This window comes from Lytechinus pictus, unplaced genomic scaffold (genome assembly GCF_037042905.1).
Source record: "Lytechinus pictus isolate F3 Inbred unplaced genomic scaffold, Lp3.0 scaffold_19, whole genome shotgun sequence".
NCBI classification, from domain to species: Eukaryota; Metazoa; Echinodermata; class Echinoidea; order Temnopleuroida; family Toxopneustidae; genus Lytechinus; species Lytechinus pictus.
Genome location: NW_026974140.1, coordinates 14,419,689 through 14,439,491, shown reverse-complemented (window position 1 = coordinate 14,439,491; position 19,803 = coordinate 14,419,689). Strand labels below are relative to the sequence as shown.

Below are 19,803 nucleotides of genomic sequence, written 5' to 3'. Positions count from 1 at the left end.
CTATCTTATATCGCGATATTGTTGGCTGGAACTGTTGGCTGGCTTGCTGTTGGCTGGCTTATTGTTGGCTCACTTGACATAGGCATCCGTTGTCTTGTAAAGCTAAATCTCAAAATGAAGAACATATCAACACTTTCCAAGAAAATTTAGTTTTTTATATGTTTACGAAATATTAAATGATTTTATATATTTTAATTAATCCAAAGCATTAGAATGATGTAAACTTCAATCAAATAGGCTCAAATCATAATTTGGTTTAATACTGAAATTAGACTAGATTGGTACCTAAACATAGAGCTAGATGTACCGGTATACTAATTAATTTGACAATTCTTTTTTCTGAATCTGATGCCCTGCTCCTGTTAGCTGTTCCAGATCCAACGAGCCTCCATATTTTATATAGCTTGTACAGTTTAAGGCTTGATCCACTTATACAGGTGAAAAATTTCTTATTGAATTACGTTATTTTCATGAAATATTTCTTTGATAAATCAAATCAAGGAGACAAAACTACCCATACCGGTACTATTAGCTACTCAGTCCCACTAACCGAGATTCATGTTTTGTCAGGCAAAAGTTAGTCTAGATCTAACTATGGCAGTGAGTCCAAACTTCGCGTGTGTCCCACTCACACAAGCATGCGAGGTTAGTTGTACTAACCTCGCACAACGCATGTCATTTCATAATGAATTTTGATGTTTTCATTCATCACACGAATGTGAGAGAATGAAACACGCCAAAATCTTCAGTTGCTTAATGTCGTTGATGAGTGGTCTAAAGCTCTTGAAGAAAGGGGTACAATCGATGTAATTTATTTAGACTTTATGAAGGCCTTTGACAAGGTACCTCACCGTCGACTGCTTGAAAAGGTCCGTAGTTTTGGTATAAATGAACAGGTGATTAGTTGGATCGAGGCATTTCTTGTTGGAAGGAGACAGAGAGTGTGTGTGAATGGCGAGTTCTCAAGTTGGGGACATGTAGATAGCGGAATTCCGCAAGGGAGTGTCCTTGGACCTGTGTTATTTTTGTTATATATTAATGATCTCCCAGATGTTGTTACTGGAAGTAACGTTTATCTTTTTGCTGATGATACCAAGTTGTTCAAGTATATAAGAGATCAGAATGATTGCAATTCCCTCCAGAGTGATCTTGACCATCTGAAATGCTGGTCAGAAAAATGGCTGTTGAAATTCAACCCCAAGAAATGTAGTGTACTCTCTATTAGTAACACGCAGGACCGACAGGAAGCTTTTGCATACACTTTCATGAATGATGCGCTTGAACATGTCACCTCCGAAAGGGACTTGGGTGTTGTAATTGATGATAAACTCAGCTTTGAAGAGCACATGCAATCGAAGATAAACAAGGCCAACAGGCTAATGGGTTTGATCAGACGAACTTTTGTTTATCTAGACAAAAATAACTTTGCATTGTTGTATAAGTCGCTTGTCCGACCACAAGTTGAGTATGCCCATGCTGTGTGGAACCCCGTACTGAAGAAACATATACATGCATTAGAGAACGTACAAAGAAGGGCAACAAAATTAGTCCCAGAATTAAGGAAGCTTTCCTATCGACAACGACTTAAACAGTTAAAAATCCCAACTCTGGCGTATCGAAGAGTTAGGGGTGACATGATTGAAACATATAAACACTTTAATAATTATGATCTATGTACAAAACTTAATTTAGAAGAAAAATATAGTGAACATACCAGAGGTCACAGTAAAAAATTGTTCATACCAAGGACAAAGACCCAGAAATATAGGAATTCTTTTTATGTTAGAATACATAAGACATGGAATAGCCTAAATAATGAAGTTGTCACTGCCCCAAGTGTGCACAGTTTTGAAGCTGCCCTGGATAGATGCTGGAAAAATGAGCCAATAAAATATGACTACGAAAGCCCTGTTCCCGGAAGTGAGCCAGCCATCTTGAGGAGGAAAAACCTAGAACTGAATACAGAGGCATAACATGCCTACATTCAGAAACTTCCCTAGGTATCCCTAGGTTTACTAAATTTATTCATCTAAATCTTATCATTTAGGCCCTAATTTGATTTTTAAAATGTGCTCGAACGTATTTATAAAAAGGGATTTTAAACGCTTTCCTCCAAATCTCAGCCAAGACACTCCGTCCGATCCTTAATACTGCGGTGGAAATTACGCAAACAACAATCGAAATGCGAATTTTTCCTATCGAACAGTCTAGATTCAAGTTGTCGGCGCATAATAGGAAATTGTACCAAAAAAATCAACAGGTTGCATCTCACGTATAATCGCTGATGGCGCTACATCATAAAATAACGCTGAACAGCGAAAAAAATGCGGAGCGCCTAGAACGCAACCAGCAGTACAGCTGATCTGACGTAAACAAGCAAGTTTATTAAATAATATCGCGCGCCCTCTCTGTGCGTATAGAGAAAACCAGCGAATTAGCTCCATGCCTGCTTCGACATCAAGAAAAATCATCGATATAAAGTACCAGAAAGACAGAGAGGAAATGAAATTGGCTTCATATCGTTTGGTAAGTTTCATATCCAAAGCTTATCTCATTTTAAATAGGTATCTATTTCTAATTTTAACAAAATAGCCATAAACTTATTGCAAGTGCCGTGCCAGTATCCTGTGCACGGCGGCGGTAATGTACCCGTGGGTGCGTGTGTCCATACTTTGCGGACGGTCATTATCTGAAAAACTAGCCAATATCCTTAAATCTGACATCATCAACGTGAAAAGCGACCTTAATTTACCCTAGGCTTAAGGCCATAAGGGTAAGTTTCTTTAGGATGAGTTCAGTATTCGTGAAAATATTGACAAAAGATCGGCAAATTAGTCATCGTTGACGTTAGCGCCCGTTCCGAAGAAATCTGAAATTCTCAACAAGCGTCACGATATCATCATTTTGCAAGCAATTGTCATAAAAAATGTGAGTTCAATGTGGTACTGACTGATTCTATAGCATTATTTCGTCATTCTGATGTAAATATCTCCACAAAAATTTTGGTCCGCGAAGTTAGGTCACACTTTTTCAGAACTGTTTTCTAGCACAGCGCGCATCCGTCCATCTGAATAGAATTTTTAGATCGCGAAACCCCTTGACCTACTTCTCATTTTCATTAAAGTTGAATTAAGAAGGGGGTGAGTTTCCATAAATATGGGTTCCACACACAATATATAGTATATATCAGTTGTTCAAACAGATAGCATGTCACAAAAATCCTCTGCCTTCTCAAAATTTTGCTTTGAAAGTCTATGAAATTAGCCACCTGTCAGAGCCCGAGAGACGAGTGTACAGAAAAATCACTCTGAGTGTGACGTCACCGGGGGGAATTTAGTATAAGAGGTGTCCAGATATAATACAGAAATGCTATGCAGAGAGAGAAAGATGATTTTACTTTTTTTTTCAAAGCAACTCAAATCAAACAAATAGGAATCGTATGTACAAATCTTTACTTTCCCTGTATAAAAAACAGTATGAATAACTATCATGAACTCTTAAATCATGATGTAAGATTGCAAACAGTGAGTTATTGAATGATATTTTCACTATTTCTCATTTATTTTAATCACGATGTTCCATCAAGTGAGTAGCTGGAAAGTAATTCCGGCGGCTAGCTCAGCTCTGCGCGCGCTGCACGCCTATACAATACACACAACACCCAGGCATTGAGTGTACTGTACAGTAGTGGTCTGGTACCGCGGTATGTCGACCCGCAGTTCATGACCATGCAGGCAGCGATCCCCTGGCGTCTTTTTCTTCTTTCCTTTTGTCTTTGACTCCATTTTTATATCCTCTGGATCATTTCCACTCATTCCACAGAACAATCTTGAATCAAACGTACTATTCTTCTCGGCCTTCTGAGTTGTTTTCTATATTTAATTACGCTAGAGGTCATCGTCACACATACAAACGCAATTCGCAAGTGAGTTGAAGACAGCAAGAAAGGTATGCGGTATATTACGGTAGCTCGACAGCTAGCTGAGCCGGAGCGGGCGGCCGTTCGGCACAAAGCAATTCCGCAACCAACTGTGTTTTTTGCAAGAGCCGCGTCACACGCGGATAAATATGTCATAATAACACGTCTGCTACGTTATCGACTGGTGAGAAGATCTCGATCAAATTTCATATTGTTCGCCTTGAAATTATTCCTTTAGGGTCTATGGTATCATTCTGAGGGAATTTACATATTAGGAATAATAGTACGGCCATAAATATACTTTTAATCATTTCCTCTTTGCAAGTTCTCCGGCTCGCAGATACAACTTCAACTGCAGTTTATTCCATTATGACTTGTTTCGCCACGGACACAGTCCCGAACGAAAACAAGGCATTAAAATCGTCTAAAATCGCTACAAAGAAGAACAGTTTTAACAATGTAGGGGTATATTATTGACTATATGTCTTTGAATAATTATTACTTCCTTTCAGTATCGTTCACATAAAATCAATAGCGATAAAATGAAGTTTTGACACAAAAGTAAATATGAAGGCGTACGTGCATAGTACACAAAACGGCACTGCCTAGTTTACTACACCGGGACCAAATACCCCCCGGTGACGTCACAGTCAAAGAACACCCGTCTCGGTAGGCATTGCAAGGAGCGAACTCAGGGAAAATGGGTAGGGATAAATTGTTCAAATTCACTATTTTGAAAAAAGAAAATGGGGGGTCGAATCACCTCTTAGTGTTTGGGGGGTTGTAAGGTTGCTATTAATGTAAATATCTCAATATTTGGAATCGTCTTCTTAATTCAACTGTAATGATTTTCAGGGGTGTGAGATTTCAGATTTTTTTGTTTTGATTTTCAGCTTATTTTTAGCCTTCCTCTGTACAAAAAGTATGGGAGCTCTTTCTATTTCAGACTTTTTCAACACTCTTCAGCTTTTTTCAGATCTTTTTATTTGTGACCACTCACACCCCTGGATTTTATAGTTTACGATCTTGCCGTCAATGTAACTATTTCTTGAATTGGTTTTGTATAAATTGTGAATATTTTGGGAACAATTTTAAGCCTGATGAATATTTATGAAAAGTCCGCGAAGTTTGGACACCCCATCATACTAGGGCCTAGCCCTAGGCCTAGTGTATCCCATCCTGTAACTTTTTTTTCACAAACTATTTTGTTCTATAAATATCTTATAAAAAGGACAGAAGGTAGATCTACTTAGACAGCTGGCAGCCGACGTCTGTTTCGAGGAGTTGTTGGTCTAGATTATACTTACCTTTATAGGTACCGGTATCTGACAAAAAAAATTAAAATCATGGAATTACATTGTAACCTAGTCCATTGGAAAGGGCTGAAAAAAACATTTAAAATGGTATATTAACCATTACTCTAGGCCAAATATTAAGAGAGTTATGATTTGTTTAATATTAAAAATCTGATCTAATTATTGCCATTGTCTTAATACCATTGCGACCATTCAAAATGTGTGACCGACCGTGACCCAAAAATTTTACAAAATTATACAAATTCATTTTACTCTATAAAACTGAGTAAAAACATGTGATGAAAAAGGATATCAATATTTGTCTTAATTGATCAATGTATTAAATATTTTTTATTAAATCAATTAGTAAATTGATATGTTAATTGTTCATAAACTCATTCCCGAACATATACAAACTTATATAATTTCCTTATTTTTTGGAAATTTTTGACAGGAACTTCTGCAACAACACATAGATCTTCTAAATAAAACTTTCAGAATGATAAAACATTGAATACTTACAGAAAGATCTCAGTATTGCAGCATTTGATAAATGTATTGATTAGTAATTATCAATTAGCAAATTAATTAGTTATCTATTCAAATTTCACTGCTGCAACAAAAAAATCCTGATTTGGTATATTTAAGTTTGCCTAAATAAATGATAAATGACATCCCAATTATCTTGCAACAAAATACTGAAAACAAGCTGAAATTGTGTAATGTGTATATTTATATTCATCAAAGGATGTAATAAATAATAATATAAAAATAACCAAGTAGACTCTAGATCTCAAAAGCAAATAATGATTCAATCAATGCGATGCACAAACTGCTAGCATAACCCCTCTGAGCCGGTGCACCCATGCCAGGGCTCCCGGCGACACTGCACTCATGATGGTCGCGTAGCACGTAACTCTCGCGGCAGTTTGCTATTTCTGACAATCAATTTTGAGGATGTAAAAAATAAATGATCGGATTTTTAGATTCGATTTATATTCACCACACACCAAGAAAAATATATGAACAAGCTGTTGAAATAGGTTTGAAAACTGTCAAAACTTACCTTCAGGGCCGGTCACGATGGTAAAGACAACATTAGATTTTCACATGAGCCAAATCCAACTTCCATGCGTCCGATCTTCAAAATTTGACATCGAGGCGAAGGGGAATTTTTTTCAGCTACGTCATCAGTGAAAATAAGCCAAATTGGCGAGAAACTGCCAAATCTACACCCATTTAAAGCCACCCCTTACAGAACGACCCAAACTCGTTCTGAAACCGCTGCCGGTGCCGCGGTATTGAGATCACATCGCGCTATAGTCACATACCTATTTTTTAATCATGAAAATTGGCTGATAGCAATCACAGCGTGGTGGTCAAGATTGACCACCACTTCTGACCGCAATAAGCCGATAGCATTCTCCTGTTCGGGCCGCCCTGTCTCCGGTGCGAGGTACGATGGACAATTCCTATGGCACTCCTGCGAGCTTTGTGAGGCAGCTGCAATTCACCTCTAAACGGCGTGCGAACGCTGCTAAGACTAGTAAGAGCGCAGTTCCATTGCAAACGCACGTAAAAATGGCAAGCATACACGCAATGGCCGCATTTAGGGGACTACATTTTGAGGTGTTGTCGTATTTTTTTTATCATAGGATTTAGTGAGGACATGTTTTCAAAATCCATGAACATCGGAAAAATCATGAAAAATCCACGAACATCTGGAAAACCGTGAAAAATCCACTTTTTTTTACCTCTGGCCTAGGGCCTGTTTCATGAAATGGTCTTTGGTAGAACTGCACTACGTAAGAATGAGATATCGCTCAACTGTTTCACAAAGCCGATTTGGGCGATACGAAGAATGGTCCTTGGAAAGACACCTCCAGACATGTCCTACGTAGGCATGATCTTCTTTGCACACCGTCGGCATTGAGAGAAAATGCGGTTACGGCAAGCCACACTGACATATCACCTTTAAACATTTTGGGGGGGTCATTCGATTGCATGCACTCTGATGCATTTTATCTGGGATGGTGGGGCTGTCATCAATTCCAGATCGTATTGCATGGCAAGATGACCCAAAACAGATGTCATTTTAACTTCTACGGGGTAATCTAGGCCTAAATGATTTTTTAAAAATATGTTTTCTTTTATTTTCTCCCTCTTTTCCCCACCCCTTTTCCTTTTTTTTTTTCAACCAACCTTGAAATATCGAAATGGGCAGCAATCTTTCTGACCCCTCATGCTTTAACAACATGAAAACAAATATAAAAAAAAAAGAAATTATGCATTGTAAAGAAAACATGTTTTAAACGTTCAGCCCCCAAAAAAAACCACGATACAAAATTAAGATGTTACTAAACATTTATTTGTTTTTACTTCATTTTTATTTTTTTATTTTTTTGCTGAGATTAATTTTAATTAATGGAAATTGTTGGATTTGTGGTAATTTGAGATGATGAATGAAACAAAAAAATCAGTGGTAATAAAATAGCTAATTGAATTTGAATTATAGATTAGGCCTATAGCTAACGAATCCATCACATTACAAATGAAGATAAGTTCATTGTACCTTATGGAAAGTCCACAAGAAAAGGCGCATTTTAAATCGTAGGGTATGCCCTATATGTTAAAGCAATAATGTACGTCTCGACTCCTTAACTTTGAAATTGAACTTATATTTTTTTTTTATTCTTGAAGCTTATGTTAATAGTTCTTATATAAACTTCCTTAAAGTTATCGACTTTAATTATGACCAATGTTTATGATCATCATCATTAGTAGGCCTATTTTTTCCCATTGCAGATTGATTTCACACATAAATTTCATATTGTTTTGTGATAGCATATAAATGATACTTCATTTATTTCTGGTATTATAACTATGCACTGTACAATTTAATTCTAACATGTTACATAAATTATGAGGTAGTATACCTAACCTATGTTTAAAAAGAAATATTGCATTACAGTAATTATTCAATTTAAAAATGTTCAATATAACTAAATCTTCAAATAAAGGATTTGTATGTGCAAGATATGCTATTCTCACACATCTCTTCTGTAATAAATAGAGTAATTCCAATTTAGAAGGATGTGTATTATCCCATACTATGTTACAATAAAATAAGTTCTTAATGATATCTACTGCTAATCTCTTTACAGGTCTGTAGTATTTCAGAGTCGGTATTCAGATGTCTGCCTTTCCTGAGTCCTGTTATTGGGCTGATAGATAGAGAACTAGTCTCTGGAATCCAGGTCTGATACCACCCACCTAGGTCCAGGCCTTTTGAAAGCAGAGCCATTGGTGGTCCAATAAGATCCCTGTTCTATGCTTGATACATGAAAGTATAGTCCTTAAAGCTAACAAGGTCTAAAAGCATTTCAGTATGGATCAGTCTCAAAATACTACCATGACCAGCAACACTGGTGTGAACGTCACTGTCGTTGGCAAACAAGGGGTAAGCTCTTTCTCTTTATTTCATTTTTTATTTCTAAATAGCAATCTCAAGTTGTTAAGTCTGCTTAATCTATTAATAGAATTCATGAGGAATAAGTAAGTTTAAATGAGATGTTAAACCCATTGAACTGATGCCTAAGATACTCTAGCTGGTTCTATGGAAATTGTGTATTATGTGTTAACTTTTGTTATTACATAGATGTTTTTGTAATTGTTCATTTGTTTTTTTATTAAGTTTATGCCATATGGTAGTTTTTATGATTAAAATATGGTCAAAGAGTCCTGCAGGTCATTTGCTTGCTTTCACTGGGTCAGTGTCCTATTGACCATGTTCCTTTTCTCATACATTTCTTTATATTTTTATATTGTTGTAACCTTGATAACCCAATATCTTTTACCATTCACTCAGAAAAATAAAACTTGAACATGAAGTGTTTGCTGAGGTCAAAGTTCACTCTACTCATGAAGTGAATGGACAGGGGGCAAAATCAAAAGTTGAACATGCCAGAAATGGAAGGAGTGTGCTTCATAAATATATTCTCTACTCTGCTATCTTCAAATTATTACGTTCATGAACTGGTACATATAAAAACAAAAACATAAATGGAATTTATATTTAGAATAGAATATCAATTACATTTATTGTGATCATTTTTAGAATGATACTTGGTATTTTCCTTGTTTTTTCCAACTTTTAACTTTTTCTTCAAGAATCCTACAATATTTAAAATGCAGGTAACAGAAAAATACATAAAGGTTTATTATAACCAGTACTTCTATTTGATAGGACTACAGCCCAGCAACGATAGTGGGGGCTATTCGCGCTCCCTCTCCTGCTCCAAGCGAGGCTAGTACGAGCTCAAGTAACCATTCCCTGGATTTGATGCGTTGCAAGAAGTGCAGTGTTGAGACGTGTCAAGAGATGCTAGTGGTGTCTGGGAAGCGTCGTAAAGGTCCATGGATGTGCAACTATCATCGTAACAAGACTTATAAGGCTAAGAAGAAACAAAAGGATCAGATGGCTTCTGATATTCAAATGTTCAAGAAAAAGGTGGATGTCCATTTCATACCTTATTTGGATTGTAATTAGTATCAGCATATTTGAAGATGAATATGATGGTGGTGGTGGTGGTTATGACGATGATGTGGTTATTTTGATGAGAAGGTAATGGTAGTGATGATGATGAGAAAGATGATAAATGATAATGATGATGGTGCTTGTTATGGTGATGTTGTATGTTGTGATGATGGTTTTATGGTGGTTGGTGATTGTTAAGCTGATGATGATATGGATGATAATGATGAATATTACAATGACAGTATTATGAAGAAATAAGCTGAGGGTTATAGTTTTGTTGTGTTTTGGCAAAGATAATGATGGTGATGAAATTGTTGACGGAAGTGTTTATAATGATGGTGACAACATATTGTGGAATGATGGTGAATGATGGTGACAGTGACTACGATGGCGATGTAATGTAATGGTGATAACTGTAAACTAACACAATTTCCATAATTTTCCTTCTAACCCTAACACAGGAGGAAGAGGTCATACCCAAGCCATCCAGCCTTCAGTCAGTCCCTAGCGAAAAGAAGTCCACACTTGATGATGGACTACCAAGACTAGACCAGGTCCTCAATGAGAAGAAACTGGTAAGTGGCTACCGGTTCTAAGTTCATAATGTACATCATTCTGAAAAGTAACAGAAGTACCTGTAGTTGCATGTTTTGGAGTAATCTAATTGTGCTGTCCTTGCTGTCCTAGCAGCAGACAGTCTTTAGCTTGCTTCTGGCATTATTGGTTTGTGAAAGTGAAATGTTGGGAGATGGATGGAATTATACAGAACATTAAGCCCGTCTCACACTATGAGATTCATTGCAATCCGAATTTCAAATTAATTGTGATAACATTTAACATGGATATTCCAACTTATAAAATATTACTGATCAGAGTTCAAAATAGTGGTAGGACTACTGAAATCGAAATTCAGTCCAGTTAGAGCCTCCCTGAATTAATAAAAAACAAATTCAATTCTAAATCGTAATGACATCATCATCGGCTGCGACTTGAAGCTGATTTGGACTTGACTATGACCATAGGGCTTGCCGCAAAGTAAAAATATGATTTTAGTTTTCCTAACAATATGCCAAACTTTAAATAAAATAATTTTACTTCTTGGAACTTTCATATTTCATGCAAAATGCAATTCCTTGAAAAGTTGTGTCGCACCGGATCGCATAGTGTGAGCGGCTTTACAGTACTTGATCCCACTCCGGTTGATGTATAAATAGCAGGGGAAAAAATTAAGGGGGCTCGGGGCATTGTTACCCCCAAAGGTGCTCAAAAGAGCCCTGGAAAATAAACAAAAGAGCCCCAGAATATCCCCATTCACTACAAGGTAAAAGCCAATAGATTCAATCTTGCACATTTACATGTAAGCAATTGGTTGAGAAAAGTTGACCCCAAAAATCTAAAAAATAATTGGCCTGATCACAAGATAATATCTGTTGATTGGTGGATATCACTATTAGATTTCTTGTAAAAGCTTAATAAATACTGGATATTTCTTACATGTACACTACACTGTATGCATGTCATTTATATTGAAAAATTCGCTATTTTCATTATTTCACTTGTATAGATTCACTTATCTCACTATAAATTTATGATTACTTTGTAACCTTTGTTTGTATCAGTCTCCCAACTGTTTTAACAAGGATTTTTTTGCAATAAACTGAAATGAATCTGAATCTAAATATGTCATAGTAGAAAATCTCTGAAATTTCAGAGGTCACATATCTCTTTATTAAAAAATCAAGTGCAAATAAAACAACTGTATAACGTAATTCCACACCCCCACCCCTCCCCAAATGTATCACTGATGTAAAAACTTGATTAGTGGAAGTTTTGTTTAGCGTTACATTGAAAATAAATAGCAAGAAAGAGAGATGTGGAACCTACATGTTCTATTGTAAAATGTGTTTGATTTTCAACACTTTACATTTAGTGAAAACATCCTACCTATAACACTGGATGTTGATATTGTTTCTTCACTACCATTACTCCTTCTGATGTGCCTGCCCTTACTATTGCTATCGTTATTACTGTTCTTTCAGTAATTGCTATTTTCATATTGTTCTTGTTTTGATTATAAATGTCATTTTTGTTGGCTGTTGGTAATGTAAATAATTTACTTTTACCATGACCCTGTTGCATAAAGATAAAATTGATCGACAAATTTTTCATTTAATGGTAACTTCCTTGAAATACTTGATTTTGATAGGCTGTGGAGCATTATTTCCATGTTCTTTATCATTTTTTATTTCAAAGTTAAAAAAAAAAGTTTGTGCAACAGGTTTCCATTGCATAAAAGTTACTTTAAATATACATGTACATTTTTTTCCATCCAATGGTTACTTCAAGGGAATGCTTAATTTTAATTGGGCTGTTGAGTATCATTTCCATATTACACTGGACGGCAAAGTTAACAGTATGTAGTGTTTTTGCAACCAGGCCCTGGATAGCAGGTCTACATCTGTGGCAGCTTTCTTGTATTACTGTATTATTTGTGCACTGCCATGCAGTGGGAGAGACAGTGATAATACTAACAAAAAACAATGAGAGGAGGGAAAGCCACTTCTATCATATCAATCCAGTTGTGGTGACTCAAGCAGAATATGACTGGAAAGGAAATGAAGTTATGTCTTTCTATGCCTTTCATGAAGTGATAGTCCATTATACTAGTATATGATTTTCTTGTGTTGGGGGAGGGGGGGGGGGGTCATGAAGTTATTATGGCAGGCAGGTAAACAGTCTCTCAAGGAAATGCACATGTAGGATGATCTACAGATACCGGGTAATAATTTTTTAACCTATAGTTTAAATGGGAAAAGACATTATGCACCCACCCCCTCTTGCCACAGTATCATTTTAAAAAGTCCAACATTGTTAATGTTACTATTATGAATAGACTACATTTTGATATAAACTACATGTAATATGCGAACTTGAAGAAACAAAAGTATTTCATTGATTTGCAACAGAAATGTGATATTTACCTCAAAGAAAACCCCCAGAAATGATAACGGCAAACAGTGAGCATGATATACATAATCTGTTGCTGTTCATATTTAATCAACCTGTCTTTGTAATAAAAAAAAAAAGAAAAAAAAAACATTTCCAGGTGGGAAGACTGAACAGGATCTTTGGACTAGGTAACAGGTTATCTAGCATCAGATTTTTAAAAATGTTTTCATCTGTACCTTTGCATGTGTCAATGAAAATGTTAGAGGTAAAACTGGATAAACACTCCTCAGGAAATGAGATAATGCCTTTTATGGACAATACAAACAAAACCAGTGATTCAGCAATGCATTCATGTGTCTAGGGAAACGTAAATAAGCATCCTGAAAATATGCATCTGTCATTATCTTCCTCTCTATCGATTTCTTTATCGTTCTCTCTATCTATCTCTCTTCTATCTACATACGTACCTTTCCTCTCCCCTTTTCCTTAGTAAATCTCCTCAGTTTCCACTTCCTTTTCTATTTCTCATCATTTCGTTGTTGATTGATGAGAATGTGCTTAAAGGGGAAGTTCACCCTGACAACAAGTTTATTGTAAAAATAGCAGAAAAAAATTTAAAATATTGCCGAAGGTTTGAGGAAACTCCATCAAAGAATTATAAAGTTATTAGAATTTGATTTGTGACATCATATGCAAGCAGCATTCCTACATAGCTAATGGTAAAACATGAACGAAATGTCATCTTTTCAGAAAATTGAAAATGGTTTTTGTCTCCCGCCGGCGGCGGCGTCAACACCAAATCTTAACCGAAAGTTAAGTTTTTGAAATGACAGCATAACTTAGAAAGTATACGGACCTAGTTGATGAAACTTGGACATAAGGTTAATCAAGTATCACTGAACATCCTGTCTGAGTTTCAGGTCACATGACCAAGGTCAATGGTCATTTAGGGGCAATGAACTTAGACCATGTTGGGGGATTCAACATCAAAATCTTAACCTTAGAAGGTTAAGTTTTTGAAATGATAGCATAACTTAGAAAGTATATGGACCTAGTTCATAAAACTTGGATATAAGGTTAATCAAGTATTACTGAACATCCTGCCTGAGTGTCAAGTAACATGAGCAAGGTCAAAGGTCTTTTAGGGTCAATGAAATTTTGGGCAAGTTGGGGGTATCTGTTGAAGTACCTTCATAAATGAATGTTTATGGATCTGATTCATGAAACTTGGACATAAGAGTAATCAAGTATCACTGAACATCATGTGCAAGTTTCAGGTCACATGATCAAGGTCAAAGGTCATTTAAGGTCAATGAACTTTGGCCATGTTGGGGGTATTTGTTGAATTACCATCATAACTTTGAAAGTTTACTGGTCTAGTTCATAAAACTTGGATATAACTCAACGAGGGGCACATAAGCATATTGCTTTACGTCTCAACATCCAAGTAAAATAACAGTTATCAAGTATCACTGAACATCCTGTGCAAATTTCAAGTCACATGACCAAGGTCAAAGGTCAATGAACTTTGGCAATGTTGGGGGTATCTGTTGAATTATCATCATAACTTTGAATGTTTATGGATCTGATTCATGAAACTTGGACAAAAGAGTAATCAAGTATCATTGAATATCCTGTGCGAGTTTCAGGTCACATGACTAAGGTCAAATGTCATTTAAGGTCAAACTTTGGCCATGTTGGGGGTATTTGTTAAATTACCATCATAACTCTGTAAGTGTATTGGTTTAGTTCATAAAACTTGGACATAAGAGTAATCTAGTATCACTGAACATCCTGTGCTAGTTTCAGGTCACATGACTAAGGTAAATGGACTTTGGCCATGTTGGGGGTATTTGTTGAATAACCATCATAACTCTGAAAGAGTATGGATCTAGTTCATAAAACTTGTACATAAGAGTAATCAAGTATCATTGAACATCTCATGCGAGTTTCAGGTCACATGTCCAAAGTCAAAGGTCATTTTAGGTAATTGAACTTTGGCCATTTTCGAGGTAATTATTAGATTGCTGTCATAACTTTCAAAGTTTATAGATATAGTTTATAAAATGTGGTAACTTTGAATGTTTATGGATCTGATTCATGAAACTTGGACAAAAGAGTAATCAAGTATCATTGAATATCCTGTGCGAGTTTCAGGTCACATGGCTAAGGTCAAATGTCATTTAAGGTCAAACTTTGGCCATGTTGGGGGTATTTGTTAAATTACCATTATAACTCTGTAAGTGTATTGGTTTAGTTCATAAAACTTGGACATAAGAGTAATCTAGTATCACTGAACATCCTGTGCTAGTTTCAGGTCACATGACTAAGGTAAATGGACTTTGGCCATGTTGGGGGTATTTGTTGAATAACCATCATAACTCTGAAAGAGTATGGATCTAGTTCATAAAACTTGTACATAAGAGTAATCAAGTATCATTGAACATCTCATGCGAGTTTCAGGTCACATGTCCAAAGTCAAAGGTCATTTTAGGTAATTGAACTTTGGCCATTTTCGAGGTAATTATTAGATTATCATTGCTGTCATAACTTTCAAAGTTTATAGATATAGTTTATAAAATGTGGATATAGGGGTAATCAAGTATCATTGACAAGTCTTAGGTCGCATGATCAAGGTCAAATGTTATTTATTGTCAATGAACGTAGTATTGTATCATTATATGAATGGTGTTTTTTGTGAGTAATTATTTTATAGTTGTTTTCAAAGTCAGCACTGCTGCTATATTGAATCGCGTGATGCAGGTGAGACTGCCAGAGGCGCTGCACTTAATACTGTACCTTTTGTATATAAGTAGACAAACCATTTCACACCCGAACATGAAAATAAAACAAAAATAAGTCATCAGGAACCATTAAAAAATGAAATTCATGCATTTTATATTACATAACATATGGGCTGCTGCTCATTTGTGACGTCACAGATCCAAAAGTATTTCTTCCTACCAGGTGCCCGTTTACTACAATTCCACTCGTATTTCCTATATCGTTTTAATTCTTACCATTTATTTTATATCTTTTTTTTTCAGGCTCTGTTGAGATCACCAGCTATCATCAAGTTCCTTCAAGAAAGCCAGAAGCAACTGTCACACCCAGACCAGCATGGTGCCTCAGGGATACCAGGGTGTTCTTCAGCATCTTCCAGAGACGAACGCTTCCAGCATGCATCTCCTCCAAAGATAGCAAAGGGAGGACTGATATGAACATATGTGCAACCTGCATCTCTGGACATGCTTTCACTGACGAAAACTGGACACTGCTTCAAGTCTGTTGTCATTCACTGACAATTTCTGTGAAATTGATTGGGATGTCTGTGATGATGATTATTAATGATGACAAAGATTATGAACTGCTGCCCATAACACTTTCCGATGAAGGAAGGGGATTTGATTTGTCAAGGTAGGAGAAATGTGATTCTGATGATAAATGTGAATGGAGATAAGCCTTCACAATATGTCACATGAATATCAGCAGAAGATGCTTCCGAGTTTTCGCTCAACTACACGGAATGAATCCTACAGTGCTGCAAATGCACTGAAAATGTTAGACAAATCACCATGAAGTCTTTGTCAAGGGTCCATGAATTGGAACAGTAGTTTCGTCCATTTCAGAGCTGACGAAAAATTGCAATTTTGTTTGTCCAGAGTAATAGACGATACTTCACTGACCCTCGACAAAGACTTCATTTTCATGAAGGGCATTTGACAATAGATTCTCTATGTTCCAAAAAGCATGTGCATAGCTGTTGCAAAAACTCCCTATTCATGTATGTGGCAAGAAATAGTTGACATGCTGTCATAGTCCATGACGAAGTCTATCAAGGAATTGGATGGCGTTAGCTCTGCCGCTTTATCTACTTGGGCTGATCTAGATCTGGTCCAGATAGGGTACCTAGGTCAGGTACAGATTAATGAAGACTAGATTAACACGATCTATAGTCCTAATTAAAAGAAGGGATACAAACAAAACAAATATACCCTCCCTATTTGTTTAAATAGTGGGGAAAAATATGTCTGGAGTCTGGAGCAAAGACTGCTTAGAAAGTATAAGCTTTGAATTTTTATTGTTATACCTTTATGGAGATTAATATAATGTTTTCTCTTAAAATGTAAAATCTTGTTTTTTTTCCAGATCAATTGCTTATTCACATATAATACATGTACCTATGGAAAAGTCAAACAAAATAGTCAATTTCCATAAGAATTTGTACACAATTTTGAAAGACTACTGAAAGTTACTATTCTTTATGATAATTTCTGACATCTAAAATGTCTTCCTTCCAGCAGCTCTCTGATATTTGTATATATTTGCCATCAGGCTAAAGCCAGGGTAATAATATCCAAGTTCTTTTACAGCACATAGAGATGTTGTATCATAATGTGATATGCGCTCTACAAGAACTATTATTATTACTATTATGTATTACCAATGTAAATTATAAAAATGGCATAGAACAATCTGACCATTGAGGCTCAAAGCCTGGCCACACACATATGTCCTGGACTCTACATATTACCTACATTTTTCTTTCATGTCTTGGATGGTGACGTTAAAGGCCGAGCACAGTCAAAAATAATATCATACCTGATTGATACATGTCTATAAAATCCCAAACACATATATATTGAAATTTATGTTGTCTCTTCTGTATCTCACATAGCAGATCTGGTCCCTGGAAAACCACTTATTTCAGTGACAAATCTTTCCATGCTTACGCAAAGACGATCCTCACATTTGTCCTGTCTATTGACCTTAGCACATCTTTTCCAGAAGTTCTGCCATGCCATCTATATAATTCTTGAAGAGACCTTCGCTTTGTCTAAGCTTTGTCCCAAGACTTTGTAGTCTCCTTTGTGTCAGTCATTGGTCGTTCTTGGAGGAGAGCTGGACAAACCGACCACCAGACAGCCCGACCTGCTACCCTGGACAACTGTTGTCCAGGGGTTGCCAGCGGTTCGGACAACTCAACCACTTGAATTCTTCTTTCAGAATTCATGAAATGAATATCCCATCTTTGGTTCAAAAGTATTTTTTCTGCATAATCTATGTTTCTACAATGCATTCTCGACAAAAAATTTGTTATTTCTGTGCATTTTGAGCTCTTTTGAAAGAGAATAAAATGAGTTCCCTTGCAGCGAGAATATCTTGCTAATCCGAGACCGCCGGCGAGCTCAGTGTTCAAGGTCTAATTTTCAATCTCTTGACATATTTCAATGGTGAGGGTGTCTTATTTTGTATTATCACATTCTATTTTCACATTTCTTTTACTTGTAGTTATTACATGCCATAATGTTGACATTTAACACCGACGAGGCTGGTCAGCGGTACATGGTCATTATGTACAATATTTAATACATTTATAGTACATTATTTGCCCAATGACAAGAGCTGTTCTCAGAGGTAAGTGAATTCAAATGAATAAAATAAAAATTGCAAGGGAAATTCACTTATTCATTTTGAATTATACAACATTCAGATTATTTGAATATATTGAAATAAATCTTCCATAGCCTTTGGGTTCTATAATAGTCAGCTTTTATATTTTCTTGACTGGAACATGGTTTTCATGAAAAGCATGCCAATGGTTCTTAACAGGTTTTTGTTGTTCAGTTTTTCACAGGGTGAAATTGTGTACTAAAAGATAAAAGCAATGTCCATTTCATTGAGAAATTTTTAGTCTAGAGATTTTGGAAGAGATAAAAAGTAAGCCAAGTTATGGTTCACATTGCTGAAAATTTTCCCAGCATCTTAGATATCCCATTTACATATATCCCTGTTACACAAGAGTAAGGTGGTAATAAACTAAAAAAGTACCAACATGTTTGTTTTGTTTATCATAATCAACCTCATATTTCAAGCAAAATTGATTTTGCAGTTGCTATGCTTCAACATTCCTGTGAATATGGGAACACACCCTCAGAAGCTCTTCTGTAGACTTCAGCCCTTCTCTGTGCTGCTCCCACAGGATGAATACACGTCCTTGTGCTGTCGCTACCCTATTCTTCTGTCTCTTCGTGAGCTTCTTTAGGTTGACGAGGCGTACTGTGAGGTCGACAACCTCTGCCTCTCTGTGGAGCAGTCCCTTCAGTCCATAGACATCTAAAGGCCTTTCCACCTGCCCTTCCATTTATCTGTAGTGCCACCCCTCGGAGTCGTTGTTTGTCCTCACTGCCCATCCATAGGTTGACCATGCTTCAACTGGGTAACTAGGATTATTTATCTAAGTGTCAGACATGTACTGGAATACCTAAGTATAGAAATGGAAAAAGAAGAAAAAGAACATATGAAAATCAAGTATATTTCCATATTGATTTATTTCTAGTAGATGGTTTTCAGTTACAAACAGTGCTCCTTCTGAAGCTTCGTTGATGATTCTGTAAGTCCTCCCAAAAGTGCATGTCATTATTAATCAATTTATTAAAGATTTGGAGGATATATGATCAAAAGTTTGCACAAATTTCAAGAGGTGACGGCTATAACAGTGTAGCTACATGTTTACATTTAAAACCACTCTTGGTGTCTTTCTGTTATACAGTCCTTTCAGTTACCTTCAAAGTCAGCTCTTAATCCACTTTTTAAAGAAGAAATAAATTCATTGATTAAGATTGCATTAGATATTTGAATATCCTAATTCAGAATTGATTTTAGAATCAGTGAATAAATTTAAAAAAAGACTCTTCCGTCAAGCTAGGTCATAATCATAAGATATATGTACTGTAGCTACTGAACTTTATATTGGAGTATTCCCACATGATTACTGTGCATTTAAAGAAGTTGCTTCCATGGGAAAAAAATTATGTTTAAAACCTTAAGCTGTATAGCCTAACACATGTTTGTTTCCTTCATGACCAAACTAGATTTCTTTGAAGAATTGTTTGCAGATGTTCAATTTTCCAAAGTCGACAGGGAAGCTGAACAATTTCATTTGTATGTTTTGTTGCACCATGGCACATGAGGGCCAGGAGTAGACCAATTGTGTTGTTTTGCCTGGTAGAAAAAGTTAAAAATTCATCTCCTTCTGGTAAAATGATGGACTCAAGTACCCTGATCATCTTGGATGAGTCTTGTACATAGGTCGGAAGTAC

The 19,803-nt window shown here is 36.2% G+C and overlaps 1 protein-coding gene across 1 annotated transcript; it reads left to right on the top strand.

The window, feature by feature from the left end:
- The first annotated feature begins 293 nt into the window (after positions 1-293).
- LOC129259946 (regulatory factor X-associated protein-like) lies at positions 294-19,295 on the top strand. The gene is made up of 5 exons (XM_064114614.1): positions 294-437; positions 8,379-8,674; positions 9,461-9,724; positions 10,213-10,326; positions 15,748-19,295. The coding sequence occupies exons 2-5, from the start codon at positions 8,603-8,605 to the stop codon at positions 15,919-15,921; spliced, it is 624 nt and encodes a 207-aa protein (XP_063970684.1). The 5' UTR covers positions 294-437; positions 8,379-8,602; the 3' UTR covers positions 15,922-19,295.
- The last annotated feature ends 508 nt before the right edge of the window (positions 19,296-19,803 follow it).

Excerpts from the sequence above, each read along its gene's own strand:
- LOC129259946 (XM_064114614.1), top strand. The coding sequence starts at position 8,603 with ATGGATCAGTCTCAAAATACTACCATGACCAGCAACACTGGTGTGAAC. Across the intron at positions 8,675-9,460 it reads CTGTCGTTGGCAAACAAGGG|GACTACAGCCCAGCAACGAT; the intron begins GTAAGCTCTTTC and ends TCTATTTGATAG. Across the intron at positions 10,327-15,747 it reads TCCTCAATGAGAAGAAACTG|GCTCTGTTGAGATCACCAGC; the intron begins GTAAGTGGCTAC and ends TTTTTTTTTCAG.